This window comes from Aptenodytes patagonicus, chromosome 10 (assembly GCF_965638725.1).
Source record: "Aptenodytes patagonicus chromosome 10, bAptPat1.pri.cur, whole genome shotgun sequence".
Taxonomy (NCBI): Eukaryota; Metazoa; Chordata; class Aves; order Sphenisciformes; family Spheniscidae; genus Aptenodytes; species Aptenodytes patagonicus.
This window is the reverse complement of record NC_134958.1, coordinates 13,719,903-13,743,449: the sequence shown is the minus strand read 5'-3', so window position 1 is coordinate 13,743,449 and position 23,547 is coordinate 13,719,903. Positions and strand designations below refer to the sequence as shown.

The following is a 23,547-nucleotide window of genomic DNA, read 5'->3' as shown; positions in this document are numbered from 1 at the left end:
CCAGCTCTGGCTGGTGCTCACCCAGCGGCACCCCTACTCCCTTGTTTAGGAGAGCGCTGCCCTCTTTCACCTCACGTCCTTCCCCCTCAGCAAAACCTTTCTGCATTTACGGATCAGCCTGCAGTGCCTCAGCGTGGACGCTCTTCGCCACACCAGCGTGCTGTGTTGTCTTTCCTGCGTGGCCCTCCCAGCAAACCCGAGCCACAGCAGCAGGTGCCTGGGAGTGGAGAGAGGCACCACCGGTCATTTGATAGTGTGATGCTGATCTACCTGCCGTGCTTTTACTCTGGAAGGGCAATCCCTCACCCCCTCGCAGGATGGGCAAGTCCCGATACTTCTTTTCTTTTTGTTTGGTTGCTTTTGTTTTACAGTTAAAACCAGCATTTTGTGGATGTCTGCACTCAAAGACAGCCAACAGCTCCTTACGAAATCCTCTGAACACTCAGCATGTCATTCGTACAATAGCAAAAGACTAACAGTTAAAAAATACTCTGAAGCCAGGAAATATACAATACATTCAGTAACAAAAAAAAATAGATATAAAATACTTGCTTTAAGGCTGTGTACAGTTTAACCGAAGATAATCTGAGGACATTAAATTGCTCAGCAGCAAAAGAAATGTGGGAAGAAAATTCCTTAATGTGGTGTGAGGGAAAGGCAGCAACAAATATCCTGAAAGATTTTGTTGATGCTTCTAGAAAATATTTTTAGTAAAATATGATCCAGAGAGACTGAGAGTCCGAAGCGTGGGGCTGGTGCTGCTAGTCCAGGATGAGCTGTTGTCTTGCGCATTGCTGTGAGCCGGTCCAGCTCACTGTGGTCCTTGGGTCGATCGCCGTTCCTCAAGCATCCTGCACACCCACATGGACACAACTTCTGCATTCCCATCATTGTACTGTACGATGAATGGGTGGCCCTGGAAAGCAGGATAGGCAGAATTAGCCAAGATAAACACAACCCTTCCCATGAAAACCCAAAAAGGTTTATTTTTTTTAAGATTTTTTTTAGAAAAAAACACATTGGAACATCCTGTGGTTACAGTCATAAAAATGCAATAAACCAGTGACTCAAACCAGTGAACTTCCTCTTGGATCCATATTATCCACGTACATTGTGCATACAGAGAAGGGAAGGCTGGAGGAACCCAGGCTCTTTACGGAGGCCTTAGCCTAACACTCATTGAAAATACTGATTTTTTTTTTTTTTTTAATGTTCGATTAGCTCATTGTGTTTTGAACCAGCTCCTTTCTAGGATGGCCTGCCAGACTGTTCAACTACTAAACGATGTGTTGGTAAAAAGATATTCTGACAAGAACGCTAATCTACTAGTCTGCTTATAAAGGTCTGTGATCTGTTAATTTTAAAGTTTCTCTCTTTAATAGCCCCCTTGTGCACCTCTTTCACATGTATTAACCTAATACTCTCGTCGTCAAAAGGAAAGCGTAAGGGCAGTCTGTGTTCACAACCTGAACTACCTTGTTTGCGGGGCAGAGACTGAACCATGCCACTGGGCATGTGAAAACACGCAGCTGTATGAATAACACATTCACTTATATTTGTGTGCTTGACTTTTACCAGTAGAAACCTTATGCCTTACCCTGAGTACAGGCATCCCTTAAATGGACGGTCCTACAAATTACCTAGGAAAAATACAATATCCCTGCAAGTGTTAAATTCCTCTTGTTACTTGGTCATCGAGCTCTGTGTGCCTGCAGATGCAGCAGGACCAGGCGACAGGCTCTGCAGCACTCACAGCATCCATAAGGAGAGGCATTTGTTCATGCACATACGTGCTAGTACATGTCACTTGGAGTGATCAGTTGATATAGAAAGGAAAATATCACCTAAGTATAACTGAAACAGGTCTTCATGAGAAGCTACTATGGGAATTAAGTATGATGGAAAGAGGGATAACTATAAAATATTCTCCGCCATGAATTGTACAGCTACTGCAGACACTGGAAGACTGTGTCTTAGACACCTCGGAAAATCAGAGCAGCATCTCAGGATGAAACAAAAATATGGCCTGCAATTTCAGCAGCCAGCTTAGGCAGCTCATGTCTCAATCTGGCCACATTCCTAGAGATGGGAACATGCCATCTTCAGATGAATCTCAAATGAAGTATAAAAATCCACAGGAAACCGAGTACCGCAATTACATAAATGACTGAAAGAAAGCAATCGCCAGGAGAAACCATCACAGATGATGAAAACCTCTACTCCAAATCACTCAAAAGCAGCTCAGTTTTTGCAACACTAAACTTCATAGCTCTTGCAAACAATGCCTGAAAGTAATCAGAGTAGATCTGCTGGGGAGCCTTTGGGGAGGGTGACGTACATGTGGGAATTACCGGCGCGCGCAGCCCGACACCAGCCGCAGCGGTGAATGATGGCAATCGGCACACGGAGAGCAAGCGCAGGTCTGACACGGGGCCCAGGAAGCCTGGTGGTCGGCTGTGTTAGGATGGCACCGAATGGAACAATGAAGCAGCACCGGGCTAAATAGAGCACAATAAATCCTCACAGCATCAGCTCAAAGCAATAAAATACTCTGCAGGGCCAGGGCCAGCAAATGCAGGAGCCACAGGAATAAAATATGCCATTATCTACAAGAATTATGGACGAAGCGTGAGATGCTGTTGCTTCAACTCTTTGGGATGGCTGGAATCTTAGCTAAAACTTTTTAGGGAGAAGTCTGAGATGTGGAGAGCCCTTCTTCAGATCTTACAGTTGCTTTCCCAGTTAACCTCATAGAGGAAAGATGGAAGGAATACTCTGGTAGAGTGACTTAGCTGAGCGAAAGGTCCACCACCAGGAGAACATGACACACAGACTATGCCATGAAGAGTTACAAATGTCTCAAGTGTTTTATTTTGCCACACTGGCTTTAGGTGCCCTGAAAGCTGCCTAACAGCCCTGAGTTTCTTTGCAGCACGGGCTCCAGCCAGCCACAACCCCAGGACTTGGCAGAATGGCAGCTTTCCCCTCTGTGCATGCATCTGTGGGATGCTGGCTGCACCTCCACAGGCTTCTGGCAAAGGCAATGCAAGGAAGGGGCAATGTAAGAGGCATCGTGACCCGAGCCTGCACACACGGAGCATCCTCCACCTCAGCAACTTCCTGGCACCCAACATCTCAGCTTGAAAAGGGTCCTGGTCCAGCGGCAGGAAAGACGCTGCCGCTCTGCTGCCTGGATTAGCAGAGGTGCCGATCAGCTCTGCCACCTTGTGTTTTAAGCTCAGAGAAGAAAACCAACACACAGCAATCTCCATGCCAGTGGGGTCCCCAAACGCGCAGCTACAGGTCCCTGTAGCCCACAGAGCTAGCACATTACTTGGTCTTTATTTCCTCTCACATTGCAATCCCTGCTGTACTCTCCTGGTAGGCAAAACTGCAAATGTGGCTCCTTCACCATGAAGATGGAGGAACATCATAGTAAGAGGCAAGACAGAGCTAATAAACACATAAAAGTGAACTCATCAATAGTTGTTGGGAGCCAGTTCTCATTTCCATTCATCTCAAAGGACTAATTCCCACAATTAAACTAGTGAGAGTTGAGGTGGTACAGCCCACAGACTTGAGACAAGAGGTGTATTAAGAGGAAAGGATAAAATTAAAAAAAGGTGAGGGAGAGACCCAGAAAGTGGGGAAAAAAAGGAGAAGCAAGTTTGTCTGTAAGCAAATAAAGAGGTGGGAGGTGGTAGGAGACACAGCTGCACCAGTCAAGACATTTAGCGGCTTGATCTCTCAGCTATGAAACAGATCTTCCTTTGGAACTACTTAAATGAAACTTTTCCCCATCCATTCAGAGTGTAAGATGGGGAATTATGCTCTGAACCACACTACAAGCACAGCCAGAGGCTGGTGGAGAGAAAATGATTTAAACAACTGTACCCCAGTCACCTCACAACAAACCTTACTGCTGATCATCAGTGAGTACATGAATAATTTCAACAGCTGCTGGCGTAACTGTGGGAGCAAACCCCATGATGTCAAAAGGTCTGTTACGATCTGCTAGTGCAAGAACTACACCATAGGCAGAGCACGGTGCTGGTGACTGGGTGTGCAAGATGCACTAGGACTGGTCATACCCAACACGTGTTTCCACTCCAGCATTCATTCATTGCCCCGCAATGTCTACTGCAGCAACAGTTGGTATTTCAGCCTGGACAGGGAGAAGCTGCACTCATGGGTTTCCTCTCCAGTATCAGCCTGACCTGGTCATGCCGGTGGCCTCCACTCCTTGGATTTCTTTATTTACCGGGTGCACATAACGGACAGCCTTTGGGAATGCCTTACATTCACACTGCAGGCTCTAACCCGATGGCTGCTCTGCTTTTTCCCCCCAAGGAAAGCTTCAGCCTGCTCAGTCTGTAACTCAAATTTGAAATAAGGGAAAAAAACCCCATGCCAAAAGTCTACAGAATCTAAAAGACACCACAGTGACTAGGGTGAAGCTACAACAGAAACGGCACAGTCGCAGTCTGAGGAAAGCTCATGAGTTTTTCTACGTAAAACTCCTTCTGTGTGAAAGCCCACACACGCGGGGGTGTGCACATCCCACAGAAAACAACCACCGAGATGCCAAAGTCTGGAGACACAAGATCACCTGACTCCTGCAAACTGGAGGCTGCAGCTCGACTCTCGTGTGATTACAGGTTTCCAAAGCAAAGTCAGTTCAAAGAACTCGCTTTCCCCTTCTCCGATTTGTCAGTGCTTCCCACCAGGCTTGAGCTGCAAGCCCTTAATTTTATCTCCAGGCCTTTGAAATTGTGGGCAGCTGCTACCTGCCATTGCAATCCACCTTTCCCAGTTTGCTCTTCGTAACTGCTACAGAAATAGATGTTTTCCTCCCATATTCAATTTTTTGAAGCAAGCTGCCTCCTTTCAGCCATTCTTAGCTCTAGACAGTACCTCTGAATATGTTCTTCTTGGTGGACCAGAGTCCATTTGAGAACTTTGAGGATGGCAGCAGAAAGTTCAGTGCTACCAAGAGAAGATGGATGATGTTAAAATGATGCATTTCAGTACACAGATGCTTGCGGCACTGAGCATACGGACAATGTCTTTTTCCTTCCAACACCTGGCTATTAGAAATCTTTAGCTTTGGTCTTGAATGTCTAACATCAGGAATAACACTAAAGAAAGACTGCTCCCTCTTTTTTTTAACCTTCTACTCCAGATATCCCATGTACATTTGGGTTTCGCTGTTTTACTAAACAAATTCAACCTGAAATATTCCTGGTTCTACTTGATTCCTACCTATGAAAACAATTCGGGAGAGGGCATGATCGGGAACCCAGAGGCAGGAGTCCTGGAGTTTATTCCCAAGCTGCCACATACTTTCCAGCATGACCTTCACAAAGGTGCTTAATCTCCTTCATCCTCGTGGTTAAAAGGGAATAAATGATTCCGCTCTCTTACGAGAGTGCTGTGAGAATCAGTGCAAGTGTGTTTTGCCCAGCACTTCGATATTTTTGGGTGCAAAAGGTGGAAGAGTAAGGTTCAGAATATTTTTTCAGTTGGAAGGGACCTACAATGATCACCTATTCCAACTGCAAGGTAAATGCTTATTATAAGCAAGATAGCCTAGAAGTAACTGTTTTAGCTCTTAAACAAAACAACAGTCAAGGACACTAGTGAGAACTAGGGAAAAACAATCAAGAGCCCACAGACAAGGAAGAGCAGATGCATTGGGGCAATTAAAAAACAGCTATTAAAGCCAGTCCGCTTCTCCCATGAATCTCCTTTACGATGGAGAGACCCCCTGCAGAGGAAGACATCTCACACCCAGTATATCCTTGCATTTAAGCTACTCACAACATGCAAAGGGAAATTGCAGGCTATGCAAGGTTGAAAATGTCAGCTAGCCATGCTGTTCACCCTATTTGCTTTGTTTTGTGAGGTTATTCCATTGAAGCCTGGGGTTTCACACGCTCACTTTTCTCCCTAGGAGTAAGTTTAACTTGAAACCGCTGTTTAGATTTTCCTTGATTTTAGACTATATTGCTCTAGGGGGGATTTTTCTCAGGCTGAAGGGGTGTTTTTACCAGAAGCTGTTTTTCAGAATCCAGTGGTTGGATTTGTTTGTTTGTTTGTTTGTTAATAGGGAATGGGAAAACAAAGATTTCCACCAAAGCTAAGACTACAGTGTCAGTGGGACCTGTCTTTGCAAATTTTGGTGGACAGCCCATGGCATGTTCAGGTCAGGCACCAAAAGCAAGGAGGTCACAAGAAGCACAAGGATGTACAATGTCCATGGACGGCCTGCACTGAAGTCTATGCCAAAAGCACTTTGCTGCTTCTAATACCTGGCCTCACTAGACCACACCTCGCTCAGCAGCATCTTGCCTACTGCAGTCACGCCTGCAGCTGCAATAAAAACATACATCAAAGAGCAATACAGAATTGTGGACAATGCATGAGTCCATCAAACTTGCCCTTGGCCTGCTTACAGCAACACTTGAAGTGAAAATGCAGTACAAACTATGTGAGAGGGACCTGCAGTTGGCCTAGCATCCAAAAATGTCTCAGGGAAAACATTTAAGATTTCCTCCAAAGTCTCCAACCACCGCGTTTGCACCAGCAGCAGTCTCCTCTCCTCTTAGCAACTTCTTCACAAAGTCACCCTGATGGGTTCTCCGCATTTTGCCACTATTCAGCACCTAGTCCCCCATTCCCCCCTTTTCAAGCATCCAGAGTACTGCAACTGTTAATTCCTGCAGTCCAAAACACGCACATCTCAGAAAGCAGTGCCTTCAACTGGAGATATCTTTGGAAGGGAGAGTGGAGAGAAGGGGCATGGAGATTAGACAGGGAAGGAGGAAGGAAGGAACAAGGGAAAAAAAGCCAGGTAAAAATCAAAACTGCTAAAGGAGAAATGCAGCTGCACCCTCCAGGTCTAGTGCATGCCCAAGGCTGCAGGATGGGGCTGGGATAAACTGTCACCTCAAGAAAGAAAAAAATGAAAGTCACAACAGCTCGGACACTATTAATAAATTCTGGTCACTGAGTGTCTCAGCCACAAATAAAAGTCCCAGCCCTGACTTAAACAGTGAGCAATATGTTCTAAAGCAAACACAAGCAACCTGCTGTACTTAAATATTCCCATATAGAGTTATTTTGCTTTGCAAAAACTGAAGCAAGTTAAACGTGTGAAAGCTTGAAATGCATTTTCTGTTGCAGCAGCTGGTTTCTCACTGCCCTGGTGAGATGACACTCTCCACTTGGTGTGGCGTGCATACCTTTTTTGCAGCATCCATCTATCCGTCCATCCTTTTTTTTTGATTTGGGGAAGTTAACTGGCTTCCAGCACAGATCAGTCCTGCACTCACATCCCCCTGGGCAGCAGCAGAGTCGGGGCGCTGAGCGGTACTCAGCTCTCCCGCTCCAACAGCACGTTAACGTCAGCAGAGAGCACAGCTCTTTTACACTGGTACCTACGTCCACTGTGAATTGGCAAATGAGAGATTGATATTAAACCTTCCTTAGTAAAATCACTGTAATGGAGACTCTGCTCATGCCCTACCAGTGATGGTTCAGCCAACATTTGAGTCTCAGTAAGATGCAAGAGCTCACCACAACACTGACAGGGGTAATCACGGAGGGAAGCATGACACCAAGGAAAGATGCTCATGAGAGGAGCCCGAAGGTATCACGGGACGTCCCCACGACAGAGCTGATCCCAGCCCCGTGCATTTTGTGTTTGCTCAGACTTCTACGCATGTTTATTACAAAGCAGTAACTACCTCTTTGCCAGTTCTTAAATACTGAGCCTTAAAAATACCTGGCAGTCAGTATGTCCAGCAGACCCAAGCAGCATAAAATACATTGAAAAGCCACCACCAAACAGCTCTCCGTGCCTGCCTTACCCCGGCCGGGGGTCTGGCTCGGTAGGACACAGCGATTTCTGCAGCCGAGGAGAAGCGGCCGCCGGCAAGTGCACAGCAGCTTGGAGCCGAAAAGGTCAGGCAGGACGGGGCCAGGGATAGCCCCAGAGTGAGTGTCAGCCAGCCTAATTTTGTGTGTCAACTCCGAAAATTAGATAAACAATGACAAACCAGGCTTTTTAAATGAACTTGTCTCATCTCGTTCTCTTGATAAAGGGTACATTTCTCAAGTTGCAGTGTCCCACCAGACAGGTTAACTCTTTCAAAGGGGAGCGCCTCGCAGAGGGTGATGTAAATGATTTAAATATCTGACATGAAATTAAAAGGGCAGTGCCCCCCTGGACACACAGCCCTGGTAATTCAAACTCATTGCTCACAAACCATCAATCATTTAGCCCAGTCAATTAAATTGCCATTATTCAAGGGTAAAAGTTCCGTAATTTTACCTACCCTTAAAATTCAGCAATTTGCTTTCATGGCCTTCTCCTCCAGCCTGAGGAATCTTTGTTTCTGATATTAACCCACCCAGAGCTTATTGCAACAGACTTTATATCGCATCCTTGGCAGGACTGCAGACACATGGGCCTTTTCCAGCACCAAGTGCCCACATGCAGCTCTGCTCCGGATCTGCTCGCCGGCATTGCTGGTAGGAGCGAGGGTGAACTGTCCATGGGAGATGAAAGTCCCCCTGGGACACAGCCCTAACACAAGGCCTGTGCATCACCCACAGCTCCAAATCTGGGCTACCTGAATCCTTTCAGATATTTAGTCTAATGCATACGTAACATTTTACACTGCCTCTCATACACAAGTCCAGGGAAGACCAAAGCTTCACAAGAGTCTATCCCATAAATAGGTTCCTCTGCCACTGACTATAAAACGCTTGTGTTTGAATAGCACCAAAGAGTTTTATACCAACACTGAGGCTCCTAATCACTGCCAAAGGACAGGCAGACAATAATAACATCCCTTAAGCAATGCTTCTGCGATTTCAGAGGACTTTCCAGGCACAAAACAAGTGAGTGTTTATTGTGAGACTGGTTTAAAGGGCCCACGAAATAGGCAGCTACTGACCTTAGCCAGGATGGTGACAAAATACATTCCCAACATGAAATACCGGTCAGTCACCAATTTCCTTGTAGATCTGCAAAAATTACAAGGCGGTGTTTCCTGGGGCAGAGGACGTGAGGGGGACGGGGAGGACACAGACAGGAACCTTAATCCCAAATGGTGCTCAATGATATTGCTCTTTTTTTAACAGTGCAATCAGATCTAACCCACATCATCATCTCCTTATATTTTTTTCACCAGGGCAGTGAGAGGTTAATTGGGGAGGGCAGCACGACCTGCTCCCAGCTCTCCTGGGGAACGTGCCAGGGTCAGTGCTGGCACACTGCATTGCCCTGGTGGGAAGTGCCCAGGGGCACCTGAGCCTACAGACCAGCATGGAGAGCCACATCACTGCAGGAGGACCTGAAAGTTAAGGGGAGGAACCTGGGAGCACCATCCTGCATCTAAAGGGTGGCTGTGGCCTGAGCAGCAGATTGCACAGGGAGATGAGCTGCGCCATGGCCTTCCTGCTCATGCCGCAGCCAGGCTGGAGGGGCTCTGCTTACTGCCAGGATCACAGCCAGGTGCCCTGACGGCACCACCTCAGCACCTCCTACTGCTTTGGTGGCTGCAAAAGCAGCAGTGAGTTCCTGGGACACTGCCCTCTCTTCCTCTTTTCTCCTCCACAGCAAGAAGAGCCAAGCCCTGACTTTCAGTCCTGCACGGCCAAGGCCAGCGCCCGCTGTGCCATTCAGGTACCATGTGCCCTGCTGCTCACAAGGTCTGGTGGAGCACTACCGCTGCTCCAACGCTGCGGGCAGGAGAACCGACAGAGCCAACACAGGCTACGGCCACTGCCACAAACACTTGGGGGCTGCCTGTCGACACCCTGAAAGCCCGTCTTCCCTGCAAAGACAGACGTTAACGTAAACCCTATGAATACAGAGGAGGAAGGAGGGACAGCGTTAGAGGGACCAAGGTCTTATGTTAACGACTACATGACTCCCAAACATAACCACAACACCTAGCAAATTAGAAATGACAATAAAAGACCTCATGCTTACGCAAGGTACATTAGGAAATAAGCAGCATTGCTGTTCATTGCAACAGTGCCATCCTTTTAATGTTCTCTTTTACAGGAATCCTCCCAGACCGTGCAGTTAAAGGACTGTGCTCATTTATTACGAAGAAGCACAGACGAATTATGCATTTCATCTAAAAATTTGAATTCAGCATAACAAAAACCATAATAAAAAGATCCCAACTGTTGCAGACAGACTATCAAGATGATGGCAGTGCCCTTAGACAGCATTTCAAATACAGTTTATTAGCGTGTGATATGAAAAGGGTATTTTTATTGCATGATATAATGCAATGGGACCTTGGGCGCTCTGCAGAAGGACCTTGCACTCAGAAGTGTAATGAACCCATAGTCCAAAAAACATTATACTGTACATTAACCTATCATTAATGGCACATTAGGGCTAGGGGCATTGCACGCTTGCTGGTCAGGGCTCCATCAGGACAGTATGGAGGAAACCACAGTCTTCACAGGCTTAAAACAAATAGAGAAAATAAATATTACTGATGGCTACAGGCTGCTTTAAGGGAAGCTCACTCTCCACTTAACATGCAATTTTGATGCCATTTTTTAAAGGGGCGGGGGGAGAAGACAATGCAGCAGTTTATAAGGCAATATTAGAAATGGCATGTCATTGCTTTGCAGCACTGAATGTCTCCGTGGTGCATCAGATGCATCAACACAGAGCTTTTCCTGCACAAAACATGGCACCTCTGGGCACTGGGGCACCTTTTAAGAATAAAATGAAAACTGGAAACCCGCTCCCCTTCCCTGCCATTCCCTAATCCCCAACGACACTGGTAAGGCTTCTCTGGCAGTAGGAGTTGAGACCTAGGAAGAGCATCCTCTGACCCAGCTCTGCACAGCCCCATCGCTGCCCGCAGGACACCTGGGACCTGTCTGCTTGCATCTGCACCCATTTCCACCCCACGCCACCACCTCTGAGAGCTATTTGGCAGAACTCCAGCCTGTGTCTACAGCAACTCAGTGCAAAACATGACCAAATCACAACACTTGTTATGCTCCTGAATCAGCTGGGATGTTCCATGCCTTCCTCCACCAGAGGTGCCCTCTTTGTTCAAAGGCAAGCTTGATCAGATGGCCACAGTGCAAACGTTAAATCAGAAAAGCCTGGCTGGCAACTCATCCCTAGCTGGCTGAAGGAGCACAAGCCCTGCAATTTTGGAAAATAAGAACTTGGCTGTAAAACAGCGCACCACAGTTATCATCCCAGCTAGTTCTCCGACTGCTACCGATGCGTCTATGCTATTTACAGCTCTTGTAACTAACTGAGGGCACATACTTGAGAGGAAATTCTTGCCCATTCACATGTTTAATGCGAACACAAGTCAAACCTCCAAAAGAACAAATACAAACCCCAGCTCCGGAGCTGGACTATCTTCCCAGGACACCTGGAGACATGAAGTGCTTGAGTAACCCAAAATACCCCAGACTGACCCTGTATCCCCCTCTAGTGACCTCAGCACGTATAAGATTTCATCACTCTACCACTGCCTCCAGTAGTGGAGGATTTTACATCTAAAGCTCCTGCCTCCAAGGACAAGCCAAACTAAATGCTGTTCTAATTATCTGTGCTAGCTATCCACAAGGCCGATTTCTGCTCCCACAGCCAGGAATAGCAGCGAGGAATCCTCAGGCCAATACTCTATTGCCGACTCCCAAAACATTCTTAATTCACAGGCATAGAAGGTGTCAGAGTCCTCCTCAGGGCTGCTCCATGCAGCAGGCTTCTCTCCATCACTTGCTTCTAAGGCTTGAGTGGGGTAAAAAAAATCTGAAGGCTTCAGACACTCACACTGATCCATGGAGACACAGAATATATACATGGGTGAAGAGAGCTTGCAAGACACTATTTAAGTATGATCTGGCTGTTGCATCTCGTTTTACTTTTGCAATTTTAGGATGTGTTTTGACCATGGGAGGTAACCCTTTAAAGAAAAGGGTGAGTGCCTGAAGTACTTGAAACAGCAGTGACTGGGAAGCTTTGCATGCGTGTCTAGAAAGCATGCCCCCAGTGTCCCAAAGCTCCAGCAAGGTCAACCCTTGCTTTGAGAGACACTCTCCTCCAGAAATGAAGCCTTCTTGTCTCTCCCATGCAGCACCTGCAGTGATGGGACCGCATATGTCAAATCACAGCAAGTTTAGCCAAAGTACCAGCTTTTCCTATGTACTTGTATGGCTGTGTTTGATCTGGGACCAAGTGTTTACTGGCCCAGTTCTCTCTCCCAGTTCCTATTCTCAGAATAGCGACTATTCAGGGCAAGAACTGCCTCTCGCTGTGCTTGGTAAGGAATTCAGCATCCCTGAGAGCCTGTTCTCGGCTGGCTGCTAGAGTGAAATTGTCCATAGCAGGGGCCAACGACACAGTGCTTCAATAGATCTGCAGGAGCCCGCAAAGCTGCGGGTGGCACAGGCAGGCTGAGGGCACAGGGACTCCAAGTGTCGGAAGACAAAAGCATCCAGAAGGTAAGGTTTTCACAGAATTTCCCACCCCCATGAGGACATCACCTGTAGCTTCTGCCAGCTCAGAGAGCAGGAAGGACCGATTTGCCTAGAGAACGGTGAGGGTAGCAAAGAGGGCCAGAAAGCCGCATTGATCGGTGGCATTTTCTGGGCGGAGATAAAGCAGGGACAAGAACACATCCATAAGCAAAATCAAGTATCATTAGTCTCCTTGAAGTTTCTGCTCTCCTTCCTCATTCCTTATTCTGCGCAGCTAACAGCACAGCCCCAGCCTGCTAAACAGTTCCACGCAGAGTGTCGGGAAGTGGTGAGTTTTGTTTGTTGCATGGCCTCCCTAACATACACTGTAATTAAAATGTTGATTACTAAACAGTTTAAATATATGACAGACAATGCAGTTAAAGCCTACAGTTAGGTCAATATGTGATTTAGATTTGCCATTTAAAAACTCTCATTTAAATTTTGCATACATTAATCACTACCATACTTCAATGTTCTGATATCCACCTGACTACACTATTAAAATAAAACTTGCTGCCCCAGGGAAATCCTACTTATTCTTAATTGTTTCGAGGCTTTGATGGGCTTTTAATCTAAGATTAATTTATGCAATTTTAAATAACTCTTCTTATGATTAATAAGCTTGAAAATTAAAAGGAGTCTAAAGCAATTATAATGAGCATTTGGTCATAACCTCATTAGGAGAAGGAGTGAAGGATACAGCTCTGGAATTCTTACAAGACTACAATTTAAGGTTACTTTCAGAGGAGTCAAACATAGTTCTTGAAATTGCAAAGGCAGATTAGCCTAGGTCAGTGTTAGAACTATGGCTATCTAGATTAGCACACTAATGATTTTATCCCTCTGATGGTATTTAAGATAGTGAAAAGATGATACAAAATGTATCAAACAAAGATAAATGGGTAGCACTACTAAGCGGTGAAGTCTTGGAGCTATATTTCTTGTTTATCTTTTTTTTTTTTTGAGAAGGATTCCTTTTGTGGGTTTTTGTTTTTGCGTATTATTTATCTATTTGTAGATTAACTTTTACCAATGCACTTTTACTTTTTATATGATAAAGTTAATTGCAAGTGATTTCTGGCTGGTTTAGTAGTTTTGTTGAGGCGCCAAAATTCTGCTGCAATTTACAGAATTTGTCTTTAAATACCGGCAGTCCCCAAGCATAACGGATGGACCAAGAGGAATAACGGATTAACTTAAACCTGAAAACCTTCACCTGAAGAGGAACTGTCTACACATCACACCTGAATTTCCATTTTTAACAGCAGTACAGATCTTTCCATTATGATTAAAATCCTTTTTTCAACCTTCTTGTGAAGCTTTAGACATTGGCCATAGCCAAATGATGTGCTGGTGGTCCTAGAAACAGTCCTCAGAGACCCCTTGTGCACTTGATTGATGTATCCAGGCTGGCAAAACATCATCAGACTCAGGGTCAAGAGGGAATTTTTTTTTTCAGGTCAGATTAGCAGGAATCAGCGTAGCTCCTCTGACTTCCGTAGCGTGGACCTGACTTCAGACAACTCAATCCCCTCCTACTGCAGGACCCCAGGGTGTGCGTGGGTGGGTATGTGGATGGGTCTGATTTTTGCTGTTCTCTTTCTGTAGCATATACTAGTCTTAAATTTACTACAGAATTTTGGTTTTGGCTGTGGCACAGAGGAGTCTATTTGCCCATCTGCAGATCATTCTTTCCACAGCAGTTTTGCTTTTGATATTTGCTGTTAAACCGATAACTGTGCTTGGCATGCCTCTTGGTGCTTAGCTAACAAAACGAGCTAACTCCCCTAACTCCCAGCAAAGGGCTTTTTTTTTGTGATGACTCTTAAAAAAAACTAAGGCAACCGAAATATAATTGGAGCATGCTTTTGCAAGTGCCGCTGAGGTTAAGAAGAGCCGTAGAAGAGGAATAGAGAGAGTGGCCCAAGGCTGATAGAGTATGTCAGCATTAGCAAGCTGTCGACAACAGAAGCAGATCCGCAGAGTGAAACGGTTGGTGCAATGTTTCAGGGACGGAAGAGGTTTTACTTTTGACCAGCTCCGGTCTGGTCTGCGGACACAGCACCTGTTAGTAGCTGGAGCTCATTAGGTGCGTGCCTGGAGCACATCTTCTGGTTTGCTTTCGTTTGAAATCGATTCAATTCATGAGCTTCAAGACCTGTCTGTGATGAGAATGAAAGAGTGGTAGCTCTGAAAGAGCAGGAGATTCACATCGAAAAGGCACACCTGACCTGAACTCTAATGTTAATGTAGATGCACCTGCAGAAGTGTCTTCAGCTCATGCCTCACCGTGAGCACAGGATTGGTCTTGTTGATGCCAAACAGATCTAGTCTGAAATTAAAAGCTGATGTAGTATTTCCTTCAAATGGGGTCTAAGCGTTCCCCTGGACTGGGAAAGAAGGGTGGAAAAAACAATTATCATCTCCAAGTTTTGAGAAACTGGTTTCAACTGACAGGAAAAAAAAAAAAATCCCTAAGCTGAGTAAACTGAAACAATGTCCTAAATGTTTTTCACCCAAACCTTGAAGAAGGAAATGCTGTGTGCATGCACACATGTGCGCGCACACACACACACACACACACAAATAACAACAATGAACAAAACCAAAAAAAACCCAGAAAATGATCTGGCTGAAAGCAAAAAGGGAGAATGAAACAGCCCGCACCTCACTAGCATTTCCGTGATGAAGTTTCTGCAAATGAACAAGTTGTTTTTAAAAGTACTCTGTACGATCATATTGCATTACATGCCTAGACACCGTCTGCGCCTAGTGCAAAATAACATCCCCATGTTTGCCAGGCTTAGTAAAGAGACTAAATAAAGCAAGTATTAAATGACCAAGCATGAACATACTGTCAAATCACCCTGTCTCAGGAGCAGAAAAAGCAGAGGTATGAAACGACGTCCGAACAAACGCGTGGAGCCCTGCTGAAAACACAGAGAAGGCGGCAAAATACATCACCACTAGTTGGCTTGGGAAAAAAAAAAAACCAACATTCCTTTGAATCTCTCACAAGGTCACTGAACAAACGACCGAGGCCACGAAAACCATTTCCATTCTCAGACTTGTATTTTAATGCCACCGTTCCCTACCGGGAGCCTTTCCCTGGTGGAAACCCCGGCTCTCTCCAGCCGTGCAGGCAGATGCCAGCGGAGCCGTCCCGATTTACACCAGCCGAGCATTTACCCCAGCATCTCCCATTAAATCCGAACAGGCAGATGCACATTTATGGGACAATGAACTTTTCCACGGCTGCGGCTCGTCGTGCTTTGCTATTATGGCCTTAATAAACCTGCGCATTCCCGTGCTGCGGCAGCTGCCTTGGGTGGGAGCGCGAGCAGCCGGCTCCAGAGGAGAGGCCGCAGCTTAAAAAAAAAAAATCATGTTTAATTTAAAAATTAGAAACTGGAGCAGGCTGTGAGCACAGAGGTTGATTGAAACAAAATTTAAATTCCTGTCAAGCCCATTTAAACACAGGGGCCCTTCATAGACAATTAGCTGCTCCCTGTGAATGCTGAATAAACTCGGGCCTGGTCACTGTTAGAAGAGAGCAGACCTACTGTGAGGAGCTGGAAAAAAATTAACTAAAATCAGGCTGTATGAAATATTTAGCCTCCCAGTTTATCACAGGGGTTTGGAAGTGTAAACAAGACAAAAATCGATTCCTCGGTGCCCTCCAATCAATCCCCCAAAATGGTTAGGGCATCTGTTTCTGCTAAATTTTGTTTACTCTGGCAGATTTGCCTTAATTGCAGTTGTTTATCTCCCATTGTCCCCGGGGCCCTAATCTCCCGATTACTAATACTTAACACTCATTTCACATCTAAAGCTACTTCTAATCCTCAACAGGTTTCTGGGGCTCTTAGAATTATTGAAACGGAGGAGACGGGAGATGCAACCTCTTTGTGAAAGGCACATTTTCTTATCTACTACCAGCTGGGTCCAATCATCACCAGGGACGGCTGCAACAAAGGTGCTAAAAGGCTCTTTCACAGGCACTGCTGCTCCGCTGGGGATTCAGAGGATAAAAAAGAGCTTTGATGGGAAAAAAAAACCAAACCCTGAACAAGAGGGCTATAACAGTCCAGCCAAATAAAGTTACTGTCATAATCAAATGCTGTCAATCACAATGAAAATCCAATTAAAAATCTTTCAGTGTGGCCCTCTTAAGTAGAAAAATGTCCCCTATTTATATGCGTTTTTGTCAACCGCACAAATTAGAAAGTAGTATTAATTGATTTTTTACTACTTTAGGCCCTGATCCTACAGCTGAATTTCTACAGATGCAAAAATCAACCGGCACAAATCTGATTAAGGGATTTGAGGCATAATGCACACAGGTCACTAAGAAGCCGTATCTGTATCTCCTGCTTTATACTCCGCTTATTCATAGGCAATTATTACTCTTATTTAATACTGCAGGAGCATCTTGAGGTGCTAATCAGAATACAGACCCACAAGTAGCTGGTACTACGCAAATGCCAGCAATTTCAAACCATGCAGCGCATTTGAATCAATTTAAAATTCCAGTTTTATCATACAAATACATATTGTACATAGATTTCAATAGTTGCCGATTAGAGCAAATTCCTTGACGACTTTGGGATGAACAGGAAGGACCATATTCTGGGAATGAAAGATATGGCTCTTATTTTGTTACTGTTAACAGATTTGGGTTTGGTTTTTTTTAAATAAACATGTAGGGAAGACAGCTGACATAAAAATATCAACAAGACAAATGCACAACTTCTCAGTGTTATCTTAATTGAAAGATCTGCAGTTCTGCTACCAAAATGAGCGAGATGTAAATATTTGTCTCTGTGTCTGGAGAACTACAGAACAACCAGAAGTGCCAAATGAAACATTTGCTCAAATTAAACTGCAAAGCCCAGGAGACTCAAGTAACCAAAAATATTAACTGTATCATTCTAAGCCATTGTCAATTTGGTTTTGTCCAATTTCCTTAGATTTTCAATACTTCTTTGAGCCAATTCAAGTTATTTCTTTTCACATTTCACCGGAAAGTGCTAGTATATTGTGCGGCTTTAGGGCATGTTAGAAAGATAAAGTCAGATGTCCACACTTTCTGTAAAAAGTCAGTGGTCATATGAGCAATGGGACTGCAGAAGTCAGTGAATTAATATAACACCTTAAAACTCTAACGCTCACAAGTTAACCTTGTCACAATCTTAGTCTTCTGTAATTGCTGGATTTAGTGACACCGATATAATGGATTTCTCCATTTCGATAGCTGATTTCTCAAGTGACAAAGAAGAGCAAATCATACCCCTAAGGACAGACACCGCTTTTTTTTTTTTTTTTTTTTTTTTAAAGAGAGAGGGAAAGGGGGCGGGGGGGGGGGGGGGAAGATCCATAACCCACCTTTCCCCATTTCAGCTGAGCAACACAGCCACCTGAAAGAATACATATTGTTATCTCCAACTCTTGAGCTACCCTGAGCAAGGAGGATGATGAACACACAGTAACAAGAGCATCCTGAGCCCTAGCGTGAAATCCTAGCATCAATGAAAATATAAATTTCGACATTGCCTCCAATGTATCCAGGATTTGATCCAGAACTCCTTGTCCACTGTATGTCTGAATTGATAGATTGCAGATACAGTTTAATATTTATCATATTTACAACAGCTAAAATACTTGGCTCTGTACTTTTTCCTTGGGAAACCAGGAGACAGCCCTTTCCTTCATATCTGGCATGTGTTTTGGTATCTGTCAGAATTTCTGCTTGCCATGGGGTGTATAACTGGGATCATTGTGACAGAGGAGAGTCTAAATGTTTGCAAAAAAGCTATCCATCACAGGTTCAAGCACAGACAATTTTATGATGGACACATCATTGCTGACAGGAGATCCTGCACTGGCTTGAGAAAAAAACCCCCATGCTTCTAAGTAGCCAAAGAGGGAAAATTCTTGGCTCACTGTGATCCAGCAATGATGCATAAACATCTAGATAGATGCAGACAGAAAACATTTATCTGTAAAGCTCTCTTCAAAAGATTTACGGGATGTGTTTGTGAAAAGCAAAGTGCAGACAGCCCTCTGGTCTTTCTCAAAAGTTAACACCATCAAAAACCCAACCTGTACAGCCATCTCAGCTACTCAGTCAGTGATGCCACTGCTATAATGCAAAAGCCACATTAGCTGCTGGGGGAAATCCCTCTTATTGACAAACGTAAGTGGCGGTATTTTATTGGCTTTATTCTGAAGGTTTATATGAAAATCCAGGTAGGATTATGCTCATCCTCCATTTGTTTGTTTAAACCATAAAAGTATTTCCTAAGAGCTACAAACAATGGTTTAACACAACGAGCTGCAAACAAGTTTAGCTCTACCTGGTAAGTGCTACTGTCCAGCCCCTCTAGAATATAGCTACTTAAATATAGCTACTTAAAAGCTTTGCCTTTTTAATTTCCTATACTTGTTGGGGATGGGGGAACAGCTAGCCAGAATCCATTTTTGAGAGTCTATAACATCGTGACATGTATCTTAACACATTTAAATATACAAACAAACAATCTATCTGAAGAAATGCCCATTGTAGTTAACGAGATCAGGGTGCCTGGTCTAAACGCCATTCCTGAAGTGGAGACAGGGGATTGCTGAATGCATAGCAATAGGAAATTTCAAAATTGCACTAGGCATTAAAATAAAAAACCCAAAGAACAACATGTTTTTCAGCAGGTCAATGGTTTTGACACAGATGATGTACAATTTATCATACAATCTTCTACATTAATAAAACACCAACATAAAAAGCATCAGTAATTTAAATTTAAAAAAAGGAGAAAAGCTAGAAGTGTTTAAAATTTGGAGACTTGAACAAAAATTAGAAGATCTGTGCAAAAGTAATCAAGTGCAGAAGCCAACTACATGCTTGGCCAAAAGCATTGCCTCTCCCTGCCCAATACTTTCCTTGAGAAATCCAAGCAGCATCCTAAAGACTGTACTTTTATGCATCCATGGGAAAGCATAAAGGAATAACTGCTACATGCTTGGCTTTTGGTATTTCAAATACAATTTCTTTAAGTAAATCGCTTTTGTTCAAATAGCCATATGTAGCATGGTAGAGTTCAATGCTGTACTAACAAAAAACTCAACAAGAGACTTCAACAATTCTGCTGGCTTTCTGAAAAGCGCATACGATCTGCAAAATAAAAGGCCAAGCTTCCAGCTAAAGAAGAGATTTTAAACAATTACCAAAGCAGGATAGTGATATCATAAAGGCAATTTCTGCGCTAGCTTGTTTTCTGAAACTCTCTTTGCCTCTGAACAGCTAGAACAGATAATAACTATTAGTAAATCAAACTCCTGCAATATCCAGCTGTGTCTCACACATTTACATACAGATAGAATGGGTATATGTTTTTAATATGTATGCGATACGTACTTTTACCACAGCTGAAGTGCATGCTACAAAGGAGGAGGAGAATGGGAATGGAATCAGCATGAGATAATAAAGTGGCCTAGATAAAGTATTAGCCAGCGATTGATCTCAAACAGGGGATGTTGCTTCTCTCTGACCTGATTACTTACTATGCATAGATTCCATTAAATAGAGCTTAGAATGGAAAGCTTCTGAAAAATACCGTAAATACAGTCAGATCTACAGCTTCCTGAGCCAAACCAGCCCGTGGATGCCTACCCACACACACGGCACAAGTGGGAGTTTAAACCTTACCCGTACCACCACATCACACGCGCTAAATATACACGTATGTCTGCATTTCCCTGGGAGCCAGGCTTGTGATGCCAGAAAACTCCACGTTTTAAATGAAAACAGGAAGCTCGGGGGTGGGGGGGTGGGGGAATCTTTATAGAGAAGACTTGTTGAGTTTTTCCTTTTCTTGTTGGAAGGGGAGAGAAGAGAGACAGAGGAATATGCTAAGATGTTGTGCAGTCTTCCCTGGTGATGAAGCAGAGTACGTTCAATTTAATTGACTGTATGCCTTTCTCTTCTTAAGAGGGAACAAACTGGAGACAAAAGAGCAGACACTGTAAGCACGAGGTTCAGAATAACCGCTGGTGAATTATAAAGATTGTTCCTTTCCCTGGATGGACAATTTTCCCATTGCTTGGTGAAATTACTTTTTTTTCACTCCTGTGGAACAAGTCTGTTAATTTGAAACACTTTGAAACAATTAAATCGTTGGTTATGTATACACAGAGAAACTGATGTCATATCTTGTTTTGTGGATGGGTATATGAAAGAAAGGGCGTAGGGACCGAGTGTAAATACAGGAACCTGATTCATGCCAGCTGTTACAGAAATTTGGTGTTCGCTTGCACAAGAATATCTATGGTACTAGAAAGTCTGATTTTATCCAGGAATTTCTTACAGCCTTGGCTTTGGCCCTATTTTCTGACAAAATGTGCATAGTGACTTTTATAAAAAAGGGCTTCCTAACATGATAGACAGGGTAAATCCATCCCTGATGTAACCCCGTGACTTCACTGGAGTTGCCAATCTGGCACTCCAGGTATTGTTAGTCGGCTCTTAAAATGCATTTAACAATTCACCGATTATCAGGAGAGTAGAAAAAGATTGATGTTCTGCTCTCTTCATTTTGCTTTCAGTCTTTAATTATACTAAATTGGTTACAAAATAGCGACTTCCAGTACGGTTAATGTCCATAGGGGAGAAAGCCTGCACTCCACTGTTTTGTCTGAAGCTAACGTGTTACACCTTTCATCCTTGCTAGTACACTTCTAAATTAAAAAAAAACCCAAACCCAATGAACAAGGTGAAATCCTGCTCTCATTGAAGAGAGCTGACCTTGACAAGTCCAGGATTTCACTGATAGTATCTGCATTACTCTACCCACTCTGATAGTTAACATGGAGATATCCATCAGAATTACAACAGAGGTTTCAGAAACGGGTGATGTGGAATGAGAAACGATATTGTGGTCAGCAATTCTAGAATTCAGAGGATATTTAACAGCTTTTGTTCTGGCCCTGTTTTCCAACAAAGTATGGTAATTTATATACACACAGGTATATACAGATGTGCTTGTGTGCATACAGATATATTATGTGTGTGTGCATATATATGCTAATGTATATGTGCATATGAGTCTTATAAATAAATAAAGTGCTTCTTGGCAAGACGGGGTAAGCGCAAGAACGTAAAGGGCTTGACTGGCGAGCAACTACTGAGCTAACGGTGAGTCTGTTACAGAAAAACACAGGGTGCTCTGAGCCCATCAGGCCGGAGGAAGGAATTTAGGGCAGCTTATGAGGGTCAGCCACATAGCAGGCAAGGACTGGGTCACTACTTTATTTCAGCAGCAGTCTACTCCATGCTTTAGTACTTATTGTTGCAAGTTCATTTATAATTGAATAGAAAGTAGCATGAGGGGAAAAATGCATTAAACAAAAGATTTTGTTTAAAAAGTAGGAAGGCTTTTTTTTTTTCTTTTTCCTGAGCTGCTATAATTTTAAAATTATTTTACAAAATACCTCCTTAAAGGGGGACTAGCACACTCTAGGGCATGTAGTTGTAAAGATAAATCTGTGCACTTCCCTAGTACTGCAGGCACTCACCCTTTGGCCTCATTTTTATGACTCTACACCCTGGAGTGGTGTTATTGCTTACAAACATACATATATACTTATGAGGGTATGTGCGATCTGCAGATGTTTTATTTATAAGTAGCAGGCCTATTGCATCACTGAAACATGCATTTACAAACAGATACAGGTTTTATGAAACCCTATTCCGTTGTTTTAATAGCTAAGCTATCCAGCCATAGCATAATAGTGCACAAGGTAAATGTGTCTACATCTCTAGAACCTGTTCCAAGTTTTCTCAGATGTGACTAACTGCAAGAATTTTCCAACCATCAAAAGTTAATAAAAAAGACAAAATAAGGCAGTGTAAGCCTTTCATATGAGACACAGAACACCACAAAGTGGAGGGGCTCTGATAAAACTTTAAGGCCTCATTTTACCAAGGTATTTAAGCAGGTGCCTAACTTCAAAGGTACATCTATTGAAGTTAATATCCTTAAAATTAGATTCACAGTTAAACACTTTACTAACCAGGATCTAAATTGAGACTAGTCTGGATTGTGAGATATCTGCCCCAGGACATCTTCAGAGATTAGCCTTTAACTAGAGAACAGCTGCAATAGAAACACTTGTTTATTCTACTTGCAGTTCGCAGCATGTAAGCAAGAAATTAAATGATGCAAACGTGTCCTTATCTTGTTCAAATCTGCTAGAATTATTCCTAGATATTTAATGCACAGAAAATAAATTATGACGATTTTACATAAACCTCCAAGTTACAGGAAACATAGCATATAAACAAAAGTAATGAAACATTTAAAAATCAAAAGATATTTGATGTGAGTCAGAGGGTACTACAACTCTTATCTACAATACAAGTTTACTGTAAATATTTGTAATAATTGTTTGATATAGTATTTTTCCAGCTGCCTAAAACCAGTGAAAACAGCACTCTGTACTAAATGCACAGCCACAAGGGACCAGCTTGAGGGCAGGTACCCTGTTATTGCCTTACTGAAAAAATGACAATTGCAAGCAAAAGAAGTGGTCTCTGAGCTCAGATTCCAACACTCAGAGCCCTTCTAAGGACAAACCAAAGCTACGTATTACCTCAATCTTCTGTAGCCAATCTAATTTCATTTTACATGAATATAAGTGAAAACAGTAGCTCCTGCATTTCATTAAAAATACACTATTTTGACCATATCCTCTGTTTTCAGTCTTCAGATTTTGAAAGGTTAAGACTGGCAAATGACGACAAAGAGTGACCTACATTAAGCTGTGATCCCTGGACATACTAACTGAAGAAAATGTGTATTAAGCATCAAAATGGTTTTGATTGAAACTTGATACTGGCTGTGAAAGTTCTGTATTAACTCCCCAAATCACAAGTGAAGCTTTGGCCACAATGAAGGTAACAGCAAAATACCCATTAACTTCAGTGGAATCATAATTCCACCTTTGGTTTGTGTGCTCTCTGTAAATGTG

At 43.5% G+C, this 23,547-nt stretch overlaps 1 protein-coding gene across 3 annotated transcripts in view; it reads right to left on the bottom strand.

Moving 5' to 3' along the window:
* Positions 1 to 729: 729 nt before the first annotated feature.
* MAP2K5 (mitogen-activated protein kinase kinase 5) overlaps positions 730 to 23,547 on the bottom strand; it is a 139,975-nt gene continuing 117,157 nt past the window's right edge. For all 3 annotated transcript variants that reach the window (XM_076348108.1, XM_076348110.1, XM_076348109.1), the window contains one exon: positions 730 to 916. In XM_076348108.1, the coding sequence (XP_076204223.1) occupies positions 812 to 916 (105 nt within the window). In that variant the 3' untranslated portion in view covers positions 730 to 811. The remainder of the gene's footprint in view (positions 917 to 23,547) is intronic.